General features: G+C 43.4%; 1 protein-coding gene across 1 annotated transcript in view; it reads right to left on the reverse strand.

Annotated features, from left to right (window-relative positions):
- TGDS (TDP-glucose 4,6-dehydratase) overlaps positions 1-24,310 on the reverse strand; it is a 521,057-nt gene that overhangs the window by 85,388 nt on the left and 411,359 nt on the right. Inside the window, exon 11 of the mRNA XM_069639164.1 lies at positions 2,349-2,446. Coding sequence (XP_069495265.1) covers positions 2,349-2,446 — 98 coding nt within the window. The remainder of the gene's footprint in view (positions 1-2,348; positions 2,447-24,310) is intronic.

Below are 24,310 nucleotides of genomic sequence, written 5' to 3' on the forward strand. Positions count from 1 at the left end.
CACCCTGTATTTTGTTGACAGTTTTTTATTTACTGCCGGGATAATTTCCGGCGTTTCCCAGTTTGTCAAAATCCTTCTCTGTAGAGCAGAGTGAAATGGAACCACAGGATCCTCCTGTGGGCCCTTGTCCAGTATGTCAGTGAGGTCACCCTGCTGAAAGGCAGGAGAAGGTGCAGACCAACCCATAAATTCTATGATTCTAGACATCAGAGCTCTATATGGAGTCTCCGCATGTTCTCCTGGGTCTGGTTTGATAAATTCTGCTTCAGGAGAAGTGTCCAAGCCACTAGCTTCCTGAAGTGCATCCTGAAGATTTTTTAATCCTCTTTCCTCAGAGGCGAAAGTCTCTGGCTCTGGTGATGTGGTCCTCTGTAAATCAATATCTTGGTCTGAATCCTCCCTTTCCTCAAAAATCGAGGTTAAAGGGGGATACTTTGGTTTTTGGAATGGTATAAACCCCATTTCCAATGCAGAAGGAGCCATCATCACAGGCCTTGAAAACGTCGATGTCGTCGACACCGACGTGAAAGTACTCGAAGGCGCCGTGAAAAGCGTCGAGAAATGTGTACTAGGCCTCGAGGAACTCGAAAGGATCGGAGTCCTGCTCGAGAACGACGTCGACGTTCTCGGCGTCGAGTCGGAGGTCTTTTGTCTAACCGTTGGCTGTGGAGTAGCCGTGGTTCTTTCCTTCACCGGCGTCGATATCGGCGTCGACGTCGGCGTCGACTCGATCGACTGATGCGCCGATGAATCCTTCGACAACGGCGTCGATGGCGCCGACCTCTGTTTCGAAGGAGTTTTCGACGATGGCGTCGATGATGCTTTATCTCCCGATGGCTCGAGGCGCTTTCGGGTTGACTTTTCCGCCGGGTACTGCGACTCGCGGCGTTTAGATTTTTTGGGTTTTTTACCCGGGGTATCACCCTCAGCTGTCTTCGAGGGGGACGAGGCCGCTTTCTCGAAGACGCTTAGCATCTTTTTCCTGAATTCCTCCCACTCAGCTTGCGAGCTGCGTTTTGTGGGGCAATGAACTCTCTCAGGAGAACTCGACGAAGATGACGAAGGGGATCTCCTACGTCTCTTCTTCGAGTGTCTCGATGTCGACGAGTGGTGGGAGCCACTTCGTGATCTAGAACGAGAGTGTTTTTTATGGTGAGGAGACGAACGTCTCGACTCTACCGAAGAAGCTTTCGAGGAAGTTAAAGTTGACCTACCTCTCTCGAGCTTCCCCCTACGCTCCTTCAAGGCTTTCGCCGTCATGGAAAGGCATTCCTCACACTCCGAACTCTGGTGCGTGATTCCCAGACACCACAAACAGACCCTGTGAGGGTCCGTCAACGACATTTTCTTCCCGCAGTCTCGGCACTTTTTGAAACCGGACCGAGGGGTCGTCGGGTCGGAGGAGGATGCCATCGATATCGAGGTTAGATATTATATCGAGAACTGAGCAACGGTGTTCCGAGGCACAACGAAGCGCGGAAAAACGGAACTGAGCAACGGACGCTGCGCGCGGCCTTTATAGGCAGGATGACGTCGACGTCGGCACGGAGGCCGTCGAGGGTCATCGACTCGGCGATCATCGACGCGCAGCGCCCTCTGGCGAAAAAATTTTCCGAGGCCAGCAAAGCTGAAGGATTTCTATCTAAGATAAGGAATACGTCGGAGGACACAATCCCTTCGAAAGTGGAGCTTATTAATAGTTGTAGTAGGAGATAAAGGCAAAGACTATAGAGTGATCAGCGGGAGAAGGTGCAGTGGAAATATTAGAGGCAGAGTGTTGAAAGGAGATAGGAATAAAGGTTAAAGGAATTTTCATTGGAATGGGTGGGCAGAGAGTGGCTAGAAGAGAGTGAGTGGGTAAGTAGAAGAGAGTTAAAAGTCAGTGGATAGAGCAGGCGAGAGAGATGGGAGGTTGAAGTCACCAATGACAATGAAGTGGTGATCGGGAGGGAGGCAGTCAGTTGGGAGACGTGGTCGAAGAATTGACCTACCGGAGGAGGTGACCAGTAGAGAGATAATATGTATGCTGTAGGGGGCCAATGATTGTGGAGACAGTGTATTCGAATGACAGAGAATTAGCAGGAGATAGGAGAGTAGGAGACAGAGGAAGTTTGGGAGGGTGAAAACAGTCCTACACCACCAACCCTGTGAATGGGGCAGAGGGAGTAAAGGTGTAGGCAGGGTCATGAAGGGCGGAATGGGTTATCGCCCATCAACCCTATACTGTGCAGTTCATATTTGTGGTAATAAAGTGGCTTAGTGCAGTATATATAGGACATAAATAAATGCATTAAAACATTACATTTCACTTTTCATATGTAAAAATGTGTACCAAAAAGGTAACTTACTTGTTTTCTTTAATCCCTCATCCCACGTAACCTTTGGTCTCCACCCTAAAGTGTGTATTTTTTCTAACTTCATTGGATATTTTGGTTCAAGAAAAGGGCTAGCAATGAAAGAAACACAGAATCTTGATAAATGCTCTGTTCAATTAATATTTTCTATTTTCAAATGTAAAGGTACCACGAAAACAAGGAAAAGTAAATGCATACATTCAAATATTCTTTCAAGAAAATATTTTCTTACTTAAGCTTTATATCAGATTTGACTCCATTAAAGCAAAACTTTACATACTACTGCAGTATAAACATGAATACAAAAAATATTTAAGGATAAAATGAATTCATCCAAATTTGAAATATGAAACTCTGCTAATTGATAATCAACATTGAATCTCATCATCGTAGGTGTTTTTTAAAAGTCCATTCTTTAAAACATCATCAAGCAGTGTATATTGCACAAATGACCTTCTAAAAATGTGCAGGATTTGGCATAAATGGCAATATGTTACAACAGTTGTATAAACGAAACAAAATATAAAGCAACTGTCTATCTTTCTATTCTTCTCATCACATCAGTCGGCTTCAGGTTTTTCATATTCAAATAGATTCGTCATGTTTTATCTAAGGCACCATGCTCACCACAGAACATGGGATAATGCATAAATGACATCAATTAATGATCTACTGTTTCAGAACAGAGCAGCTTCAGGGATTGTTTTCACCCCATACCTCTTTAAAACAAGTTGTGAGGTTGTATTTTCTTATATTTGTGTACATACACAGGAATAATAAGTGCTTCAATGTTTCTTTGTAGCTCTTACAATAAAAACAGTGATCATTGTCTAGATTACACCACCAGAAGATAAGTCTTGCAACTGGGAGAATACCTAGCCTAAACTTAATATACACATGTCTTGCCTGAGCTGCTTCTAAGAACTTAAAGTAGGTCCCTTTTGTGTGTGTGTGGGCATACAATATAATGTAACTAGTCCACCTGTCGGACTTGGTTTGATAGTTGTATAATTAAAGAGCTTGTTCTTTCACAACTTGTCTGGTACTTTCAGTAATCAGCTCAGGAGATGTCCACAACGTGTCTAACTCTAGATCGGCAGCCATATTCTTGAGATGTGTGACACTTTTCAATGAATGGGCGCCTTCACATTTTAAAAGGTCAACAAGTGAGCTTGCACATAAACAGACCCAGTACAACAGAGTTTTTAATCCAGCTGAGTGATCAATAACTACCCAGCCTAATTCCAGATCAAGAGGAGCTATAGGGGTGGATATAGGTAAAAAGAGGATCATTTTTTATTAATCCATGTGCGTCTCGCATTAATCTTAGTTCCATGAATTCAAAATAATGCATTAACAGTGCTCAATTTGTGAGGGTGTTTGCCAAGACTCAGTTCTGTCACGTATTTTTCAGCCCCGACACATTGTCTCAGACTCACTTTAATATGAAGTAGTGATAGCCAGTGCATCCATCAACCACAATGAGCAGGTGAAAGCTGTAGTGTAACCCCAAAAATGGCAACTCTGTGGGGAGCAGCTATGAGTGATGGGGAGCTGCCCACCCGCAGTGTCACAGGAGATATAAAACATTTGGGCCCTGGCACTTATTTTGCTTACAAATTAAGCACTATTAGTTCTATGTTGTCTTCCCAAAACCATAACATTATTTTCCTACTTGGTCTTTTTCACCATATGCAGCCCATAGCCTTCTTTATACCACGGTTTATCCTCAGGCCTTTATTTTCAGGGTCCACAAACCTTCGCAAATGCTTTCCACGCTTCTTCCCCGGCTTCCGCTGACCTCCAGTCCTTCTCGGTAAACCCAGGTACCTTTTCTCTTGGTTTGCCTCTCCCGAGGAATGGTAACCGCCTGCGAGGCTCCATCAGCACGTTGAGACTGGCTTAGCTGTTAGTCGCTTTGCTGCCTTCTGCGTCCTTCTCGGGCGGCTCTGCTCTGTGCAGCAGCTCTCCAGTTCAGGAGACGCCCAGAAGTTGATTCAGGAACTTGCTTGCACCTTCCCTTCTACCTGGACTACGAGCAACGTACCTCAGTCTTCCGTGCGCGGCTCCTCCCCCTTCGCTTCCAAGCTTGCTGGTGCAGTTCTCGTAGCTGCTGGTCAACTGCCAGCTGCTTGTGACTCTCCTCCTCGGAGGGTAGCTCTTGCTCAGTGCCTCAGCTCCACACTTCCCTGTTGGGTTGTTCTGAATCAAATATTTTTGAAGTCTAGATCGTTCACTCCAGTTTTCTGGAGTGTTCTGCAGCCTCCTGGGCATCTTCCTCTTCACATTACTTGTGTAATCCTGACATGGAAAACCAATAGTGTCCTCTGGTATTCTAGTCAGATATAAGGTATTAAGTAGACTAGCTGTACAACAAAGGATGTTGGCCCTATCTGAAGATAGGAAAGAAGAGTGAAGAGGGGATTTGAGATAAAGTAGGATTATACTGTGTTCTCTGGGAAGTGTCATCCCTAATACCATAAGGGGCTTCCTCTCCCATGTGATCCTCTACCTGTGTACCAACCCCAGTGGGACTATTGAATTGTGGCCACACCACCTTGACCCCATGGGAGAGGTCTCGCTGTAGGGGAGAAGGGACGACATCCTCTGATTCGTCACATAACACACTGCTTGTTAGTACTTAGCAATGTCTGCTTTTTGGAGGAAGAAAGTTTAAAACTATATGAGAATTCCCAAATATGCATACAAATGAATTTCTATTGTTCGTGTTATGTATATTTTTGAGTGTGCTGGTTTTGGAGTTTAATAGATTGCTCCTATCAATTTGGTCCAGTACTAGGCTTGTGATGGGAACGTGATGGAAAAATGTGGCGTTCAAGAGAGAGATACCACCAGTGACTAGAAGCTCTAAGGTTTTTGTCTCACTTCTGAGGGAAATCAAGTCCTTTAGCCATGGTCATCTATGGCTCATGGTTCCTCTGCCCGGCTTGTGGTAGATGAGAGCCCCCTAGGCCTCTGCCATTGCCCCATCTCTCCCAGAGGAATATAGTATTGATATTACAGCACAAGGACTTTTCGTTCAACTCCAAAAAATGTCCCCTTATACACCAGATGCTAGCTTCCGTTGGAGGGAACTTGTTTACCATGTACCCCACTGCTGTGGAGAGGCTTGAACCAGAACACAGGTAACTGCTCAGCTGGCAAACGTCTACATGGGATCTCATCCAGCAGTGCTTATGGAAGAGAGAGGCTCACAAAGCTGCAAAATAAAGTCTTGTGGAGTGACGCATAAAAGAACCACTCACATCTCTGCCCCCAAAGGTGACGACTTGCAGGTTATTCTGGAGCCGGCAAAGAGAAAATATAGCAAAGGAACTACACTTAACAAATCACTGCAGAGACATAAGTAAAACGGTCTTCATACCACTTGGACTCTATGAATGTGTTTTTGCCTGTGGTACACTGTAGATGCTTGGGTTGTGTGTAGCTTTTTCGAAACACTCAGATGCTTAAAAAATGAAGTGGTGCTGAACTTGCAACATACATATTCTGTTTATAGTACCTCATGTCATGGCGGCAGTAATCAGAACAAGACTATATTTCTGAGACCTGCACTTTTATGAAGGGGAAGTAACATAGCATGAACCAAATTAACATATTGGCAAAGATTCGATCTAAGCGAATCAAGACTTCAGGTTTTCCCCATGCCTGAAGTATCCTTGTATTAGAGGTTTTTGCCCTTTGTTGTTCTTCTGTAGCCCTGTAAGACCACTCCCTGCGATGGATGCCCCTGTGGTGCTGTATTAATGGTGAATGAGAGTGGGTGTGGTCCCAACATACAACTGTTTGAACTAATACTATTGCTCAACCTCTCGATTCACATCATCTTCATCTATCGCCCTCATGATCCCACTGGACTATTGTTTGATGAACTTGAGCAACTACTTGATTCTCTTTCCAGTAAATGTCACCTCATTCTCTTAGGTTCCCTCTCCAACCACTTCTCAGAAATCTGAACTTCAGTCTTTTCTTAGTGACCAGTCTATCCATAACCTACCTACCCACACCGGTGGTAACTCTTTGGATCTCTTATTCATCTAAACTGCGCTCTCAGCCACTAATACTACTGTCACACCCATGATCACTCATCGTTTCCACCACCACCTGCTTTTCACCCTCAGACCTCTCCTTACCACTTGCCTCACCTATTGCTAAAAGGAAATGTATACATTCTGTTAGTCCTCCTATTCTCTCGAACCTACAGTTCTCAGTATCCTTCACACCTGATGCCTCTTCTACAAACACTGCCTTCTCCAGCTTCCAAACCCTACTATATGACTCATTCGCATCCCACTGCAACTCACCCTAAGTGCCAGCATCCTCAAACATGGGTTACCCCATTCATATGCAGTCTGTGCACAGACATGCATCAGCTTCTGTGCAAATGGAGCGTACTCAACTGCATGCGGACCTGGAACTCTACCTCTGCCCTGAACTCTCTCATGTCCTCTCTTGATAGCGCAAACACTGATTTCTACCTCACTCTCATTGACTCTCACTCCAATCATCCGCGCTGGCGACAGGGCACCCTAAACTCACTCCTCCTAAACCTATGACTATCAACTCCACTCTTACAGCTAATGACCTAGCTGAATACTTTGCTGCAAACATTTCCAAAATTAGAGACTCTCTCCTGACTTTCCTCACACTCGCTCCAACTTAATTTCCTCTGCTTAGAACTTCAATCCTCTATGCTAATTCTCCTTGACCTGTCAGCTGCCTTTGACAGCGTCGATCACTATGCGCTCCTTAATACTCTCTTTTCTTGGGATTTGCGATCAAGCCCTTGCCTGGATTGAATCCTACCTGGTACCTCACCAAATCTCTGTCTTCTGGAATAATACCTCAACTCCCTCCTCTAACTGTTGGTGTTCTGCAAGGCTGTGTCTTGCCCCCCTTTCTCTTTATACTCTACAGCTCTGCTCTTGGGGCACTCATTTGCTCCTTTGGGTTCTTGTACCAACACTTCACGGATAACGCCCAAATCATCTCTTTTCCTGAGCTGTTCTCTGATCTCTCTATCAACATTTCCAAATGTCTATCTGAAATTAAATATTGATGGCTTTGCACTCTCTGATGTTAAACTCTACTAAAACAGAGGTGTGCTACTTCCCTGCCAAATACTCTCGATCATCTCTCCCCCTTCCTATCCAGTTCCCACCTGACACCCTCCCCTGCTCATCTTCAGCTAGAAACCTCAGAATCAACAATTACCCTTCCCACACCTTCTCTACTTTCATCTCCAAAACTGCTACAGCAGCTTGTCTCAACCTCCTAAATATTAGGAAAGTCAGGCACCTCTTTCCTTTCAACACTTTCAAGCATCCCTTAACCACTATTGTCTGCTCTAAACTGGACTGCTGTGAAAGCATCATCTTTTGGTCTCCCCAACTATGCTTCATGTCCTCTCGACAAGATCATTAACTTTGCTGTCGGAACTCTCTTTGAACTCCCTCACGTCACACCTACTTCCTCGTACCGTCACTGTCGGGGCTGGGCATGTTAATTGTATTATGGGTCTAGTGCAGACCCTCCATGAACACCTTAGTGCTGCTAACCCCCTGCACAAACCCTCTACATGTTATATAAGGAGGCTATTCCATCCTTATTGCAGGCAGAATGCCCAGAGACAGAGAAACACCAGGAAACTACATTTCCCAGCGGGCCGTGTCGTCCACGAGCCTACCGGCAAGGGAAAAGCCACACCCTAGAAACTGCGCATGCGCAGGCTGCGCCTTTGTGATCCTGCTTGCTAATCGGGCTACCAGATGGAACGGACGTGTATTTCAGCGCTCTGCTCATGCCACGCCTTCGCGGGGCATCATCCCCCCTGATCACTCCACAGGCCCCGCGCTCATATACAGACAAGTGGCTTACTTGAACTTCGTGTGAGGAACAAAACTAATCCATTTGGGGACATGTTTGTTACGATTACGCCGTAAAGACTGCAGCTCATGGCAGACACTAATCCGCAAGCTGAATGCATTCCCTGGAGTGACTGTGCTTAATGAATGTTCTACTACGTTTACCACGTTCTGAGTGACGGCAACCTGAAACGTACGGTCTCCGAAGTCTCTAATGGAGAACCGTAGAAAACACGTGTGCTGAGCTTCGGGTGAAAGCAACCCCGGGCCGTGCGCTCACCTCGCTTATGATCGCTCATTACACTGGGCAAAAAGCAAAGTTGCTATTAACGCAGAAGTTAGCTCAGTTCCCACTCATTGTTATTTTTCGTATTTTCCAGTGGAGCTTCATCACAGGACATTCAGGACTTCCCGGAACGCACAGAAGGACCTAGAGCTACGATCCGCAGCAAAGTGCATTTTCTTTGTTTTTGTCGCTACTTGAAGTCTCTGTAAGCATGCATAGTGTAATGTGTTAAGAGATTACAGTGTGAACACGTTGTTTCTTATCTGCATGAGAGTAATGCAGGAAGCAGTGCAGTAGCATACTCATTTTATGCCTAGGTGAAGGCACAGTTGAAAGCATTGGCTAGAGCTCCAGGCAAAAAGCTCAACAAGTGTGCTTAGAGGCTGTACAAAGGATTCCTATATAGCTGGGAATGTCCGAAGTGGGTGGTTTGAAAGGGCAGAGAGCACAACTACAGCAAATCAACCAGCGGCAGAAGCTGAGGAGCATGTTACCCTAACTTCCCCAACCCATCCACAACCTCTTCCTAACCCTCTTTCCAGTTACCCTGCAACCCTCTACGCATCCAACAGATGGACCCTAACCCTCTTTCCCCGACGGATCGCCATTGCCTGTGGTTCATACCAGTCCCAGGTGCCAAGACATTACGGGGAGGCAGGAGTTTGTGCTGCCTCTGCGCCAGTCAAGATCTTTAGCAGTCCTGACAGTCACCAAGCTGAATGGCCGACAATGCAAAACAGGGCCAGATTTAAATGTCTTCTCCTGGTTCACAAATCAATCCATGGTAAGGGCACCAAATTATCTATACTCCTCTAAAGCGTTCTTGTAATCTCTGCTCTGCCTCGTCTCCTGTTGTGGCCCCTCGCCCTCCCTGTGCTTCCACTTGCTTCTGCTGTTTCGCTCTTATGTGGAATTCTCTTCCCCCAACCATTTATTTATTTGGATTTGTAAAGCGCACCAGCAGCCCAAAGGCATTGAGGCGCTGTTGCATGACATTGTCTTAGTTACATGAGGTTTTCTTAGTTACATAGGGATACTTGGCTTTTGGTTACAGTGAGCATGTAGTCCTTGCAGTAGTACTGGATCATGATTATACAGGTGATTACATTTGGTTAGCATTACAGTTACAATGAAGGCTTACTGGAACAGTAAGACTGGGGTAGGCAGTCCACATAGGACAGTGGTGCCAACAATACTTCATTATACAAACAGCATGGTTTTAATTGCTATGCTAAATGCGACTCAGCACTTCTAACATAATGGGGTAAGGAGTTCTAATGTGTCACTGCCAAGACTGGGAAACTCGTTCCTCCTACACGCATTCTCAAGGTCTTAGGAACAGATATCCTGTTACTATAGGCAATTCTTGTGGGTCTGGTTGAGACGGCCTTGACAACTCTTTGAGCCAGGTATAGTGGTGCCAGATTGTGGACACATTTATGGGTTAAGGCGAGAGCTTTAAAGACTATCCTCTCTTTGATGGGTAGCCAATGAACCTGTTTCCTGGTTTCAGAGATATGTTCCCTTTTGGAGATGCCAGTGGCAGCTCTCAGGGCATTGTTCTGGACCGCCTGGAGTTTGGTGAGGTTTTTAGCAGAGGTCCCCAGGAAGAGGGCATTGCAGAGTCCAGCCACAATCCTATTATTGCTCTGGCAATAGTAATACAGTTCTGTTCTGACAGAAAGGAGCTGGCTGCGTTAATCAATTTAGAGTGGTAGGCTGAGGTCGAGGCAATGGCATTGACCTGCTTGTTCATGGAAAGGTCAGAGTCCAGGTAGACTTCAAGGGTCTTTAAAACTTGTGATACCAGAATTGGCATGTTGTCAATTGTGAACAAGCTGTATTGTTTTTCCAGTTTCCTGATAGTGGCAGGAAATCCAATTAGCAGAAGTTTGGTTTTATCGCCGTTAAAGCATAACCAGTTTTCTGCCATCCAGGTTTGAATGGTGGAATAAATGGACCTATGGGTGGCCATGTTGGCTTCATAATCGCCCGTATGGGCGATGAGGACCTGTGTGTCATCAGCTTAGTTGGTGTATGTGATGCCCAAGGCATCCAGGATGTAGAACAATGGCTTCTCTCCATTTAGCTGGGAGGCAGTCCTTACATTTGTAAAAGAAATAACATTAGGTGAGCAACATTTATTTTACACCAACGGCTTCCTCTAGTCTCTAGACACTTAAGTCTGTATTCTTTTGTCATCTTATAGAGATTTTCCATTTTGAATATATGGATCAGGCTGTCGTTCTGAGTGAAGGTACACGATCTTACTATATGGAGCAACCTTTTGATTAAAGGTACTTTTTACCTCTCTTGGCTTAGTAATTATGTTTAATCCCTCCATCCCAGTTCCTTACCTGGACTTATTGTCTTTTCTACAATAGTTTCCTGTGAAAATTGATAGACGAATACTAGGGACTATTGGACCAGAAGTTATTTGGAGCTCTGTTCAGATCTTGCAGGTATGATGGGCCATGTTAGAGACTAGGAGACATTAAAACTGAACTATGCTATGGCGAAGGTGGGTGGCTAGAAGGGCGATATTGCATATAATGCCTGTTTAATGTTTTTAATAAAACAAGATGTATTGTTTAGAAGACTAATTCCTTGACATACACTGTTTTGATGTGTCTGCCGACCCTCAGTTATGAAGGGGTTAGGAGGGACCATTCAGGCCACATTTATACATATGGTGTTTTCGTTACGCAAATGTAGGCTGAATATATTTGGACTGAATGTAAAAGTAGTACTTAGAGATGGCAGAATTGCTTTGGGTAAGAGGTAGACCATGTAGGTTGCTCCCCGAATTCTGACCTAGAAATTGCTTGCTAAAATTAGTGAGAAGAGATACGAGCTTGTATTTTAATTGATATTTTATATGTTTGTTTTTAGAATTTGCAAATGTTCACCTATCCTGAAGAAGACACGCACAATCTGTCGAGTCAAAACTATTTGCTAACCTGGAAGCCCTTGTGTTAATGAAGATCCATAATTTGGGGTACCTATAGTCGATACTTTTTCTGTTAACAGTCAAAGTGAATTTGAATATGTCCAAGCTCTTACAATTATGAATTGTTTTAAGATATGAATTTAGCTTGAATGAATGTATGGATGCATGCTGTTAGGATGTTTACTATGGATTATATTAAAATGTTCAATGATTTCTATTTTTATACTTAAATCAGAATTAAATAAAAATAATGATCTAATACTTACTACCCTCGGTCTTGCTCTGACTAGTTTTTCTGGTCACCCTGGCACCACTTTTTGTTCTACTATATTGTTCTACCTCAAGGTGCCAGTGATAGATGAGGTTCCCACTCCTTTGGGTTTGTTGATTATTGTACAGCACTTTTCTGTGTGGGCAAGAGTTACTTATCAGTTAGGTCCCGTTGGGCACTCTTTTGGGTCTCGTTGAAGACCTTTCTTTCCTTCTTAGCTCGGTCTCATTCGACAGAAGCTTTCTTTTTTGCCTCCTTTTTTTCGGTTCCCACTGTTTGTCATGTCGGCTTCTGATTCAGTTTCTTTTAGCGAAGAACAGTTAGCAGAAATCCTTAAGATTCCTTCTTTTTTCGATAAACTCCAGTTGGACAATGTCACTGGAGACTATGTTAACATCACGAGTGACAGTATACTGCGCCTTAAAAAGAAGAAGTTTAGAACGGAAATGCACAGCCACCTTTTGACAGAGTACCTAAAGAAAAATATTATTCCGACAGGGTTACTCGTCCGCAATGAGCCTTGCTTATTCGTGGACGATGTAGAATATAAAAATGCTTTCTCTGGTATAGGAACGAAATGTAGCAGAGACTGGATGCTCCTCACAATAAACAAAGCCTTAAAAAAAGCATGGCTGTTGAGGAAGAGATCCAAAAAGCCGAATTGGCTTTCAAAACAGATACTACTATTACCAATATCAAAGAGAAAGTGGAAATTATTGAAAACCAAGTTATGGAATTTATTAAAACTACAACTGCAAAAAAAAATGGAAAAACTCATTAAAGATGTTAAAAACTTTTCTAAAGAAACGGCATATCCCTATCTGAATGCTGATTATCAGGGACCCACATATTGGAGAGACCCGGATAATAATATACCAGGGACACCCACTCGCAAAAAGGTTACTTTTTCATATACATCTTCCGATGAGGGCGATGGTAACCAAAGAGGGAGGAGAGGCTATCAGCAAAATTACAGGCAAAGGAATAGAGGTTATCAGAGAGGAGGTAGGAGAGGAAGATAGAATACCTTCTTCCACGATCCACCTTACTTCTACCAACAAGGCTTTGCTCCACCTGGGCAGATGCAGCCTTATCCACCCCATGAACTCCCATTTCCTCCTCAACAAATAGGGCCCCCTCCATTAGGAAATCTGTTCGAGACAAGAAGGAGGGTGTACCGAAGATACATTTCCCTTCAGCTGTTTATAGTCTTTCAGATAAGATACTCACTCCCAAAGAGACCACTATTTTGGAAAAGGGGTTTTCGTTTATCCCCATGAAGGATCCCAGTAAAATGGATGTTGAAATTGAATTGCGGAGTTTCTTTCGGAAAATTAGGCTAAAGGACTTTTTTGGCACTGAGCAGAAGACCCCTTCTGGAGCTATACCAAATGCACCTTCCAAACCCCCATCTAAGTTTACTCCCTCGTCCAGTAGGATCTCCAAGGAGACGGTCATATTTGAAAAGGCAGTTCTCTGTGATTTCAACTCCATCTTTGAAGGGAAAGACAAGGCAAAACCCTTAAAACAATGTTTCAACTTCTCAAAAGAAGATTGGGCATGTTTAAAAAATTTGAAAGCAGACAGATCGGTTGTGATTAAAAAAGCAAATAAAGGAGGTGGAGTAGTCATTTTTAATGCAGTCAAATATGACCTTGACGTTATGAGACAGCTTAATAACAAGGAAGTGTATGTTAAATTACAAGGAGATCCAACACATCATTTGAAAGGAAATCGAAAGGCTGGGTAAATTTGCTTTGGATAGGGCGATCATTACTCAAAAAGAATTAAGTTTCCTCACCCCCAGCAATACTAGGACACCCTTAATCTACATGATGCCCAAAATACATAAAAACATGAGTGAACCTCCAGGCCGACCCATTGTGTCTCTGAGTGGCTCAGTCTTAGAAGCGATTGGGCAATATTTAGATTTTTTTCTCAAACCTTTGGCTAAAAATACTCCCACCTACTTGTCTGACTCCACTGATGTCATTCGAATAGTGGAATCTCTTCCTTTTAACACAGACAAGGACATCTTAATCACCTTAGATGTGGAGTCGTTATATTCCAATATTCCCCAGGCAGATTCATTGGGTATTATGAAAAGATTTTTCCAAACAAGAACCAAAACCAGCTTGGTCCCCAGTGAATTCTTGGTAGAATTATTGGAAATTGCACTGACCAGGAATTTCTTTAGATTTAAGAACACATACTATATGCATATAAAGGGAACGGCAATGGGGGAAGCCTTTGCCCCCAACTATGCCACTTTGTATATGTGGGATTTTGAAAGATCTAATATACTGGTAGAATCCAACCCCTTAAAATCTGCACTTAAACTATACAAAAGGTATATTGATGATATACTCATTATTTGGGATAGCTTTATGGGAGACCACAAAGTTCTTTTCCATTGGATTAACAACTTGAACCCCAACTTGAAATTCACTATACAAACTAGCAATAAGGAGATCTCATTTTTAGACCTCTTGATTAAAGTAGATGAGAACAAACTTGTGGTTGATCTCTTCAGAAAGGAGTCTGATAGAAATACCATATTGCACCATCAAAGTTTTCATTCACAATCGTTAAAGTCTAATATTCCCTATGGGCAGTTCTTAAGGGCTCGAAGAAACTGCACCAGGGTTGAAGATTTCAAAAAACAAGCTACTATTATTGAAGAAAGACCAAAAGTTAGAGGCTATCCTAATAAATTGCTAAAACTCTCCAAAAAGAGAGCCAGACAACAACACAGGGAGGTTCTTTTGAGAAAGGACAATAAAGAAAGAAAATTGGGTGAGGACCAATTGGTATGTGCTCTTACTTAGAATACTCAACACCACAGAATTAAGAAAATTATATCCAATCACTGGCATTTACTGCAGCTGAATATGTCGACCTTACCCAAACCGATTTATGGTTTAAAAAAAGGTATGAATATTAAAAACTGGGTTTCTAAAGCCGACAGAAATCACATACAAGAAAAACAATCTACTATTACATCTACCTGGGGCATGCCACCAGTGTTAGGACATTATCCGTGTGGCAATTGCTGTCATTGTGCTAGTACTTCGCCCACTTCAATTATTAACATTCATGGAAGAAACTGGACGCTGAGGCATCACACCACCTGCCTTAGTTCCAATGTAATATATGTAATAATATGCTCGTGTAAAAAGGCTTACATTGGGAAGACCCTTCGGGTACTTAAATTGCATATAGGCGAGCATAAATCCAAGATTAGAACCAAACAATTGAATGCCCCATTGGTGTCTCATTTTGTGGAATTGAATCATAGCCAAAAGGACCTTAAATGGTGTGCTTTGGAAAAAGTCTCTGGCACAGACGCTGCTAATGCTGCGGCATGTTTGTCACATAAAGAACAGTGGTGGTTGTACCATACACAAAGTTTCGCCAAGGGCCTTAATCAGCAAGAAGAATGGAACTAACACTACATTTCTACATGTGTTTCCTCCCCCGCAAAACCACTAGGAACTTTATCCCGGTTAAATACAGTGGGAGATCCTTGTTCTATGTGGTATGGTTCTCTTCATGGTTTCTGGTATATCATATACCTTTTCACTTAGCCTTTTTAAGGCATGATGCAGTTTTGCGTCTTTTGACCAAACTAGTACTTCTCAGTGTATTATATGGATGCCTATTATGGTTGGATGCCATTGGCCCTTCTTTGGGAGGCTTTCTGTAATTTTATTCATTTTTTCAGCAGTCTTGCAGCATGTCATGCTGAGTGAAACCTGGTCAGTAACCAACCTACATTGTTGGTGCTCTCATACGCTTCGACTGAGTTAGATTATTTTCCCTTTCCTTTCTCCTTAGTCCATTTTTAGTGTTCATTACATTTCGACACTATTTTCTTCACGTCATGTATAAGGTTGGTGCTTCCTTTCATTTTGCTTGAGTTAGATATTTGCTTTTAGTCCTTTTTTAGTGTTCATCAGCCTCCACGTCATGTATTGCGGAGAGTTCGGCATAGATATACTTCCGCCGAGGCTCTAGTGGTCCCTCCTTTGTTTCAAGTCACCTGGACTGACTGAAATAAAGGACAGACCTCGGCGCCTTTGAGCTTCCCCTTCCACATCATGGATGGCAGCGTCCTGCAGTATTCTCTTCGGTCTTATGAGATAACGCTATTAGAATAGAAGGTAAGCGGGAGCTAGTCTTCCCTGCGCCCAAAATACTTCGGGTCTTGCATACAAACAAATTGAGTTTTGTTTACATTTTCACTTTTTCCATTTGTCGGCATTTATGCAGGTCCTGAAAAGGGAAAAAGCGCTGACTATATTCAGTGCTGAGAGAAATCTTTCTCTCCACTTCGTTGGGAGGCGGTCCTTACACTTGTAAAAGAAAAAACGTTAGGTGAGCAACATTTTTTTACACCAACGGCTTCCTCTACTCTCTAGACACTTAAGTCTGTATTCTTTTGTCATCCTGTAGAGATTTTCCATTTTGAATATATGGATCAGGCTGTCGGTCTGAGTGAAGGTACACGATCTTACTATATGGAGCAACCTTTTGATTAAAGGTACTTTTTACCGCTCTTGGCTTAGTAATTACGTTTAATCCATCCATCCCAGTTCCTTACCTGGACTTGTTGTCTTTTCTACAATAGTTTCCTGTAAAAAATTGTTACAGACGAATACTAGGGACTATTGGAGCAGAAGTTATTTGGAGCTCTGATCACATCTTGCAGGTATGATGGGCCATGTTAGAGACTAGGAGACATTAAACCTGAACTATGCTATGGCGAAGGTGGGTGGCTAGAAGGGCGATATTGCATATAATGCCTGTTTAATGTTTTTAATAAAACAAGATGTATTGTTTAGAAGACTAATTCCTTGACATACACTGTTTTGATGTGTCTGCCGACCCTAAGTTATGAAGGGGTTAGGAGGGACCATTCAGGCCACATTTATACATATGGTGTTTTCGTTACACAAATGTAGGCTGAATATATTTAGACTGAATGTAAAAGTAGTACTTAGAGATGGCAGAATTGCTTTGGGTAAGAGGTAGACCATGTAGGTTGCTCCCCGAATTCTGACCTAGAAATTGCTTGCTAAAATTAGTGAGAAAAGATACGAGCTTGTATTTTAATTGATATTTTATATGTTTGTTTTTAGAATTTGCAAATGTTCACCTATCCTTAAGAAGACACGCACAATCTGTCGAGTCGAAACTATTTGCTAACCTGGAAGCCCTTGTGTTAATGAAGATCTATAATTTGGGGCACCTATAGTCGATACTTTTTGGAGTGAACAACTGTTAGAGATACAGTCAAAGTGAATTTGAATATGTCCAAGCTCTTACAATTATGAATTGTTTTAAGATATGAATTTAGCTTGAATGAATGTATGGATGCATGTGTTAGGATGTTTTCTATGGATTTTATTAAAATGTTCAATGATTTCTATTTTTATACCTAAAACAGAATGAAATAAAAATAAGGATTTAATACTTACTACCCTTGGTCTCTCTCTCACTAGTTTTTCTGGTCACCCTGGCAACACTTTTTGTTTTACTTGGTAAACAGGTTATACAGGGTAGGTGAAATGCATGACCCCTGTGGGACGCAGCATTTAATGATGCTTGTGTGGGCACAGGCTGAGTCAGAGAAGACTTTCATAACCCTTTCTTGGAGAAACAAGGTGATCCAAGCAATGGCCATAGGGGAGAAATTGGCAGTGGAGCAGAGATGGTGGCAAAGGGTGTTATGATCCACCAAGTCAAATGCTGCAGACAAACCAAGGAGCAGTAGGAGGGCGGGTTTGCCTGCATCTATGAAATCGTCCATTTGATTTTTTAGGTCTAGGAGTGCAGTTACAGTGCCGTGCCCCAGACGGAATCCCGACAGCTGAAGGCCGAGCAGGTTGTTTGCTCAAGGGAATTTTGGATTTGCAGATAAGCTGCCTTGTCATGGATTTTTAAAAGGAATGAGACCGTCGTAATGGGTCGGTAGTTCCCTGGGATAGTTGGGTCAAGTATGGGCCTTTTGAGGAGTGGACGCACCCATGCTTCCTTGAGACCAGTAGGGATGTGGCCTGACTGGAATGATTCATTGATAAATGCTGTAAGGAACATGGCAAGGGGAAGGGCACCGTCTTTAATCAGTTGAGCTGGGCATACACCCCCTTTAAAGAAGGATGGTTTGATTGATTTCAGGAGGGAGATTGCTTCCTTGAAGGCGAAAGGAGGGGAGGGGGTTATCGCCGCTAGTGCAATTTTGTATTTGAAATATTTGGTGGCCGAGTACCTGTTGATGGGCTATGATTTTATTCTGGAGCGTGTTTAGTTTGTCAAGCATAGCAGATTGGATGGAGTTACACCAGTCTCCATCTTTGTGGAGTGTTGACGGGGGATGGTAGGGGTATCCAACTCCCTGAAGATGGCAAAAATGTCCTTAGTCCCTGATTTAGCATTTGCTATCCTTCAGTTAAACAAGGATGCTTTTGCTTTGATAATAGCATTTTTATATTCTTTGGAGATAGTTTTAAAGACTAACTTGGAAGAGTCGTTAGGTTTGCTTTCCAGTGGGAGAGCCCTGTCCTTTTCTTAGCCCGTAGTTCGAGAAGTTCCTGGGAAAACCAAGGATTAGTATGCTTAGAACGCTTGGCTTTTCTTAGGGCGAGTGGGGCGATGGCATCAACTGCATGAGTGATGACTGATTTTAAAGCCTTGTCAAGGACTTCTGGGTCACTAGAGAAGGGGGCCTGAACGGCCGGCACTAGGAGGTAGGGTGTGAGCTTTTCCTTAGTGAGATGCCAGGAGCTTCTGGTCAGTGCCATGGGGAGGGGGGGGGTTTGTTGCTTATCAGGGTTCTTAAAGGTGTTAAGTTCAAAATGAAAGGAGTGATGATCAGACCATGGGCTAGGGGAGATGTCCATGACCTTAATGGAACAGTTGTGGTGGGCAACCCATCCGAGAAACAGCCCACACCGACTTGAATAAAACCGAACTAAAAGCCTACCTCCTTGCCTGAGTTACCCTCTGTCCCTAGTTCGCATCTGCCTTCTAGCCAATATTTTTCCTCTGCCTCGTGCCTACCTCTGTCCCTCACTTTCTCTGCTTCCAGTTTAGCACTTCGCCAATCATGGTCACATGCCTAACACAGCTGGCCCCACCACCACAGTTCCATGTACTCCCCTCCACAACAACCTGGTCAGAATATCACTCAAATTCATCCCATTGCAAGAAGCTCACTGCTTCCTGTCAAATCTGATTTCTTATCTAGTGTATGCTCTTATGTGATCAAAAGAGCTAACACTGTTCCTTCCTGTATATAAATAAATTAATAATTGCTATCAAGGTCCATAGTTGGATAAATGATGAGTCTTTCTGCCTGTGAGAAAAGTATTAATGCTTTTAACAAAAACAGGTTTCATGTGCACATTCGATCGGTGTCCCCACCTTTATAGGCACCTGGTTTATCCCTGATAAATTCTGTATTCAATTATATACATCCTTTAAGGGCTCAAACGTCATAAACGTGTGTGGTAATTTCTCTTCTATTTCTAAATACATATTGTATTATGTCACACTTGTATTACGGTTGATAATTCTGTTACAAATAATACATTATCATTATTCAGAGGGTTCCTGAAGTTAGTCCTCCCATCCCTGGTGATGGCGCTTTTAAACTTCTTTACAATTACCATTTGGTACTCGCCACCCTCACCGACACAGAGTAGTTCCTTATAAATCCCAATAGCGTCTCACCTGTTACCAGTTAGGTTGAACCCATTTATTCCTTCCATTTTAAATCTTTTACACCCCTGTATATCTCACCACATTTCTGTAGACTATTTGTAGGTGCGCATTCCCTATCTTCTGCAGTCTTCTGTGGGGGCAGAGGTGAATATTCCAAGTCCTGTGTTCCACCACTGGCAAATGTAGGCTTAGCACATCAGGTTTGCATAGGATTTACATCAGGTATGTATTAATGCTAGTTTTTCCACCTCCTTCTGGCAGAAAGAAATATAGGAACCTTTTGAAGGATTTTCACTTCATCATGACTCTAAACATGGCAGTAAAGGCATGAGTTGGGAAAGTGTACAGCTCTCTCAGTAAAGGCATGAGCTAGGAAAGTGTACCGCAGCAAGTTCTCCGAATAAAATTTCTGTAATACAGAATGCTGCTCCTCAAATGTAAAAGCAAAGGAGGGTCTAGGTTTAGCTGTCTGTGGGTTCTGGCACACTGTGTTCTATCAACAAGCCCTGGGAACGGTAAAAGCTAACATCTGTGGAAGCAGAGTAGTGATACACAAGAGTCTGATCAGATTTATTTAGGGATTTAAAAATGATTTATAAAAATAATAAGGGACAAAGTGCAAAGGCAAGGATAACCTAAAAGTGGGATTTGGTTTAGTGTTGTCCTTACACCGGACGTTGACCATGGTCATAACACCATTGCCAACAGCTATTCTTAACAAGTCTTCTTGCCCTTGGGTTGTCCTAATCTAAGAAAAATGCCCAAACTAATCTTATCAAGTATCTTAGCATCTTTTTTTTTATTCTAAAACACAAAGCCCACCGTCCTTTGGCCAGCCCAATAGTCTCAAAATCTATTTTATAAAACGTTCAGCCTCAAGTTATAAAAAATGTCAAACAGTACTTCTAGTACAAAATGCCTCTGGCAATTCAGCTAGTACACAGGGTTCTCTTGGCTTTAGCTTTCCAGGTACTCCACTCGAAAAGAAGGTTGTGTTCTCCACTGAATAGCTCAGAGTATTCACTCTCCCCTCCCACCATGGGCAATGTAAAGTTGGGATATGTACCCACCCAAAATAATCGTCATGGTGCTCCTACATTCTAACGCAGGGATATTTCTTTCCCTTAATTGTGGGTCTATTTCCTCGCCCAACTACAAGATTTATGGATACATTAATGTTCTCTCCCCTCCCCCTTTCTTAAGGGTATTGTTCAGGTGGTCGTTTTCACCCTTGTACCACAGGTCCTGCCGTGTTCTGTACTTCTCTCCTTAGGGTTAGGCTTCAGGCTCTCTAGTCCCCCTTCACTGAGTCTGTCATTTATTGGCGCGAGTCCAACAACCGATCTGACCTTTACCAGTTGACTTCTCAATGGGCCACATATTTTTAACAAACTCTACTCCAGTCTCAGAAAAAAGGACCCAAAGCCTTGCTACCAAGGATGGCCTCTTCTACTGTCAAGTCAGTAAAGTTGGGCTATCTCCCTGCTAACGATGGGATTCGTGGGTAGATGGTTATTTTCTCCTCCTACACCTCAGGGCGCTTGTAAAGCAGCCAATTGCAACCTCCTACCCCAGGCCTGGCTTTGTTCTCTTGTTCTCCCTGGAGCTGATGTTAAGCCCCAAGTTTCAAGCTCCCCAATTCTCTACATAGGGTCTGTAGTTAGTTGGGGTGAGTGCAAGCAGACAATCTCACTCGAAGCGGTCCACTTCACAATGGGGCCAAGTGTTTATTCCACACTCTGCCCAGTCTCTTTCCATAGGGTCTCCAGACGCCCATCACCTTTTTCCAGGTAATGGCCTTCTTGTCCATCCAGGAAGATCCTAAGAGTACATCTCCTTCTTCAGGGTTTTAGAAACCAAATGACTTTTCGCAGCCCCTCTGATACACATGAGTGATAAGACTTTCTCTCTTGTGGAATTGCTTGGTTCCTTAATTAACATGCTTCATACATTAACTGGTCAGGCCTGCTTGGTTTCTTAATTTCATCTTTTAAATGATTATTATGTATTTCCTGTGATTGGCTTACCATTACATTTCCTTCTCTCTTAGACCTAGTGCATTGCGCAAAACTCTTTTAGACAATGAATGCTGTCTGCGCCACCTTGGAAATGGCAAAGTGCAGCATTGCGGCAATGATGCATTCTGGCATTGCCTAAAGACTACAGACAAGCGAGTGTGACTTTCCATCCAAACACAAGGCAAGTGAGCAGCTTGTTCCCTGCGGTTCGCCCTTTTCCCAATTCATGCTAGTGCGAGTAGGTAAACAGTCTTATTCAGTGGATCAGCTGCACACACCAATTCCTGCATCATCACCACCTTCTTGGAAAACTGTTCTTCACCGTAATGGACAGTCATATTTGCAACTAGGTAGTTTTATTAAAAGGAAATGAGGCCTGTTCTTGCCCTATTTCTATGGAGTTAGCGTTCCCCATTCTACAAAAGAAATTAAAAAAATAAAAACATGCACCCGTCAGTAGGTTTTACAATCAATTGAGTTCTCTGTCCAAAACCTAATCTACCCATCTACCTATAGTTTATCCCTACCACTATTACAAAAACAAACAGCCTGAAAATCAGCTCTGCCTTAAGTTGAGGAAATGGCAAGCTGTTTCTGAACACATCCCCCACCCCAAAACATTTTCTCAACTCTTTTCCCAGACAGTTTGCCTGGCTGTGCAGTTCACATATCGGGGTTATCCAATGTGTCTGTTTTTTCCGCTTTCCCTTATAAGTTAACAGGTTCTCCCTGTCTCAGGTTTTCTATATTTCCAGGACTGGTAATGTCTTTCACCACAACTTGTGGTATCTTGGGATTCGTTTGATATTTCTTACCTCCAGGCCTCTACAGTCTCATGCGCAGTCTTATGTATTTCTGAGTTATATCATAGAGATTAGCTCACTGCAAAAATGTATATTTTATTCGGGGCACTGACTAAGGGACAGCACCGGGCTTCGTGTTGTGGTGCATATTACGTTTACCATAGGCGGTATTAAATGCTCCCTAGTTTTGTATTTGTCAATGAATTACCCCAAATAAACAGAGCACACAGGAATAGACCAGCACTGAGGTAATTCTTTCATGTACTTTATATGCAGTTGAGATTCTCAGCTCAGCATGTAAGAAACCTGAAGGCTTTCTCACTTTTGGACCCCAGGGAATCTTTGTTCAGGTGGCCAGGGCATGGCCATCGCCTTTGTAACCAGACCTTGGGGTGGACCAGTGCGGGAGGATCACCTGGGCAGGGATACTTAGGACAGTTGGAGGAATACCCTCTGGAGAGACGTGGTATGCCCCCCTTTATGACAAACCCCTACCCGATACTTCTTCCACCTTTATAGATTGTTATGAATCATGTCCCCTTGGCCCCTCCCCAATTCCAACAGGTACTGACATTAAAGGGAGGCGTAGGAGAATAACTATATCCCTATCCGACATCCCCACAGTCACTATGGGACATTATCATCTAAAACCCATTCACCTACAACCACACATCTGCCCCCTTCACCCTGACAAACACTTACAGAAGTGTACCTCCATCATTATGAAAAACTACAACTCCCATACTTCTTCCCCATTGCCTTCTTTCAAAACCACTGGGGCGAAAAAGAAGAGGAATAGAGCTATGAAGATTGCCCATAGAAACCAATGTATCATGGATTCCTATGGGCAGTCTTCAACTTGTTCCATTAACGTGGACAGACAGGGTCAGGCCTCCCTTTTCAACCACCCACACCTGACTCCAAGTAACACTCACTATTAGTATAAAAGGTGGAGCACTGAGACACATTTTGAGCGAGCTAGGGATGCAATGTGGAGAAGAGGAGAGTGCTGAAAGAACCCTGGAGAGTCTGAAAGGGAGCTGAGGGCCAAGACGCTGATCCTGTGTTGTTGAAGGACTGCAGCAGGGCTGAGGAGCTTTGCCTTCCAAGAGCCATAGAGGGCAGATCATATCCTGCTGACTCTGTCCACATAAGTATGCGTTTCCCCTGGGCATATGAAGGGAAGCCCAGGTACCTGAAGGGCTGGTGGGAAGACCCTGACCTCGACCCAGAGAGCTCCAAAGAAGTTTCTCGCCAGAGACGCGCTAACTGGGTGAGTCTCTTGGCAAGAGAGAAAATCCCGGTGAGCGTGTGTGTGGCTGGAGCAGGAACCTGAGCATGGAATTTGAGAAAGAAAAGAGGAAATAAAAAGGGCCATGAAAGGCATTATGGGACTTGAAGTTCTTTTTGAAGTGAAGTTAAATTGAACTGGAACAGAGTGGTCCGGCGGAAAACGAAAGTACGCCCATTCTAAGGACTCTGTGCACCTGTGAAATTTGTCCGAGCCCGCACGAGGGAGGCCCATAAATTGTTATTGTAAAGGGTCCGAGCCCAAATGAGGGAGACCCAGAAATTGTGTTTGTAAGGGGTCAGAGCCGAATGAGGGCGACCCAGAAATTATGTTTAGAGAGAGACATTCTTTTGTTAAAGGCAAGGCTGAAGGGAGCCTGAGAAGATTGTGCCAACTGTTGAATCTTGGCAAATATGTGAACTTTGTAAAAGCCTACGAGTACCATAAGGCATAGCAAACGCTAAAGAATAACGCAAGGGGAAGGGAACCCTGAGAAAGTAAAGTGAAACGGTTTTGGGCCCGAAAGAGGGGAACCCAGGAAAGAAATTTAAAGTGAGAGGCTTGGGCCCGATTGAGGGGGCCTATAGAGACTTAAAAAAACATTTTCCTTTGAACTTGTGTTTGTGCTGAAAAGCTTGAAACTTGTGTTTATGTTGAAGAGCTTGGAACTTTTTTGTTGATACTGCAAAATGCAGGGGATTGACCTGGACTTAGGGGGGATGGGGGG

This window comes from Ambystoma mexicanum, chromosome 7q (assembly GCF_040938575.1).
Source record: "Ambystoma mexicanum isolate Mex_15411 chromosome 7q, UKY_AmexF1_1, whole genome shotgun sequence".
NCBI lineage: Eukaryota > Metazoa > Chordata > Amphibia > Caudata > Ambystomatidae > Ambystoma > Ambystoma mexicanum.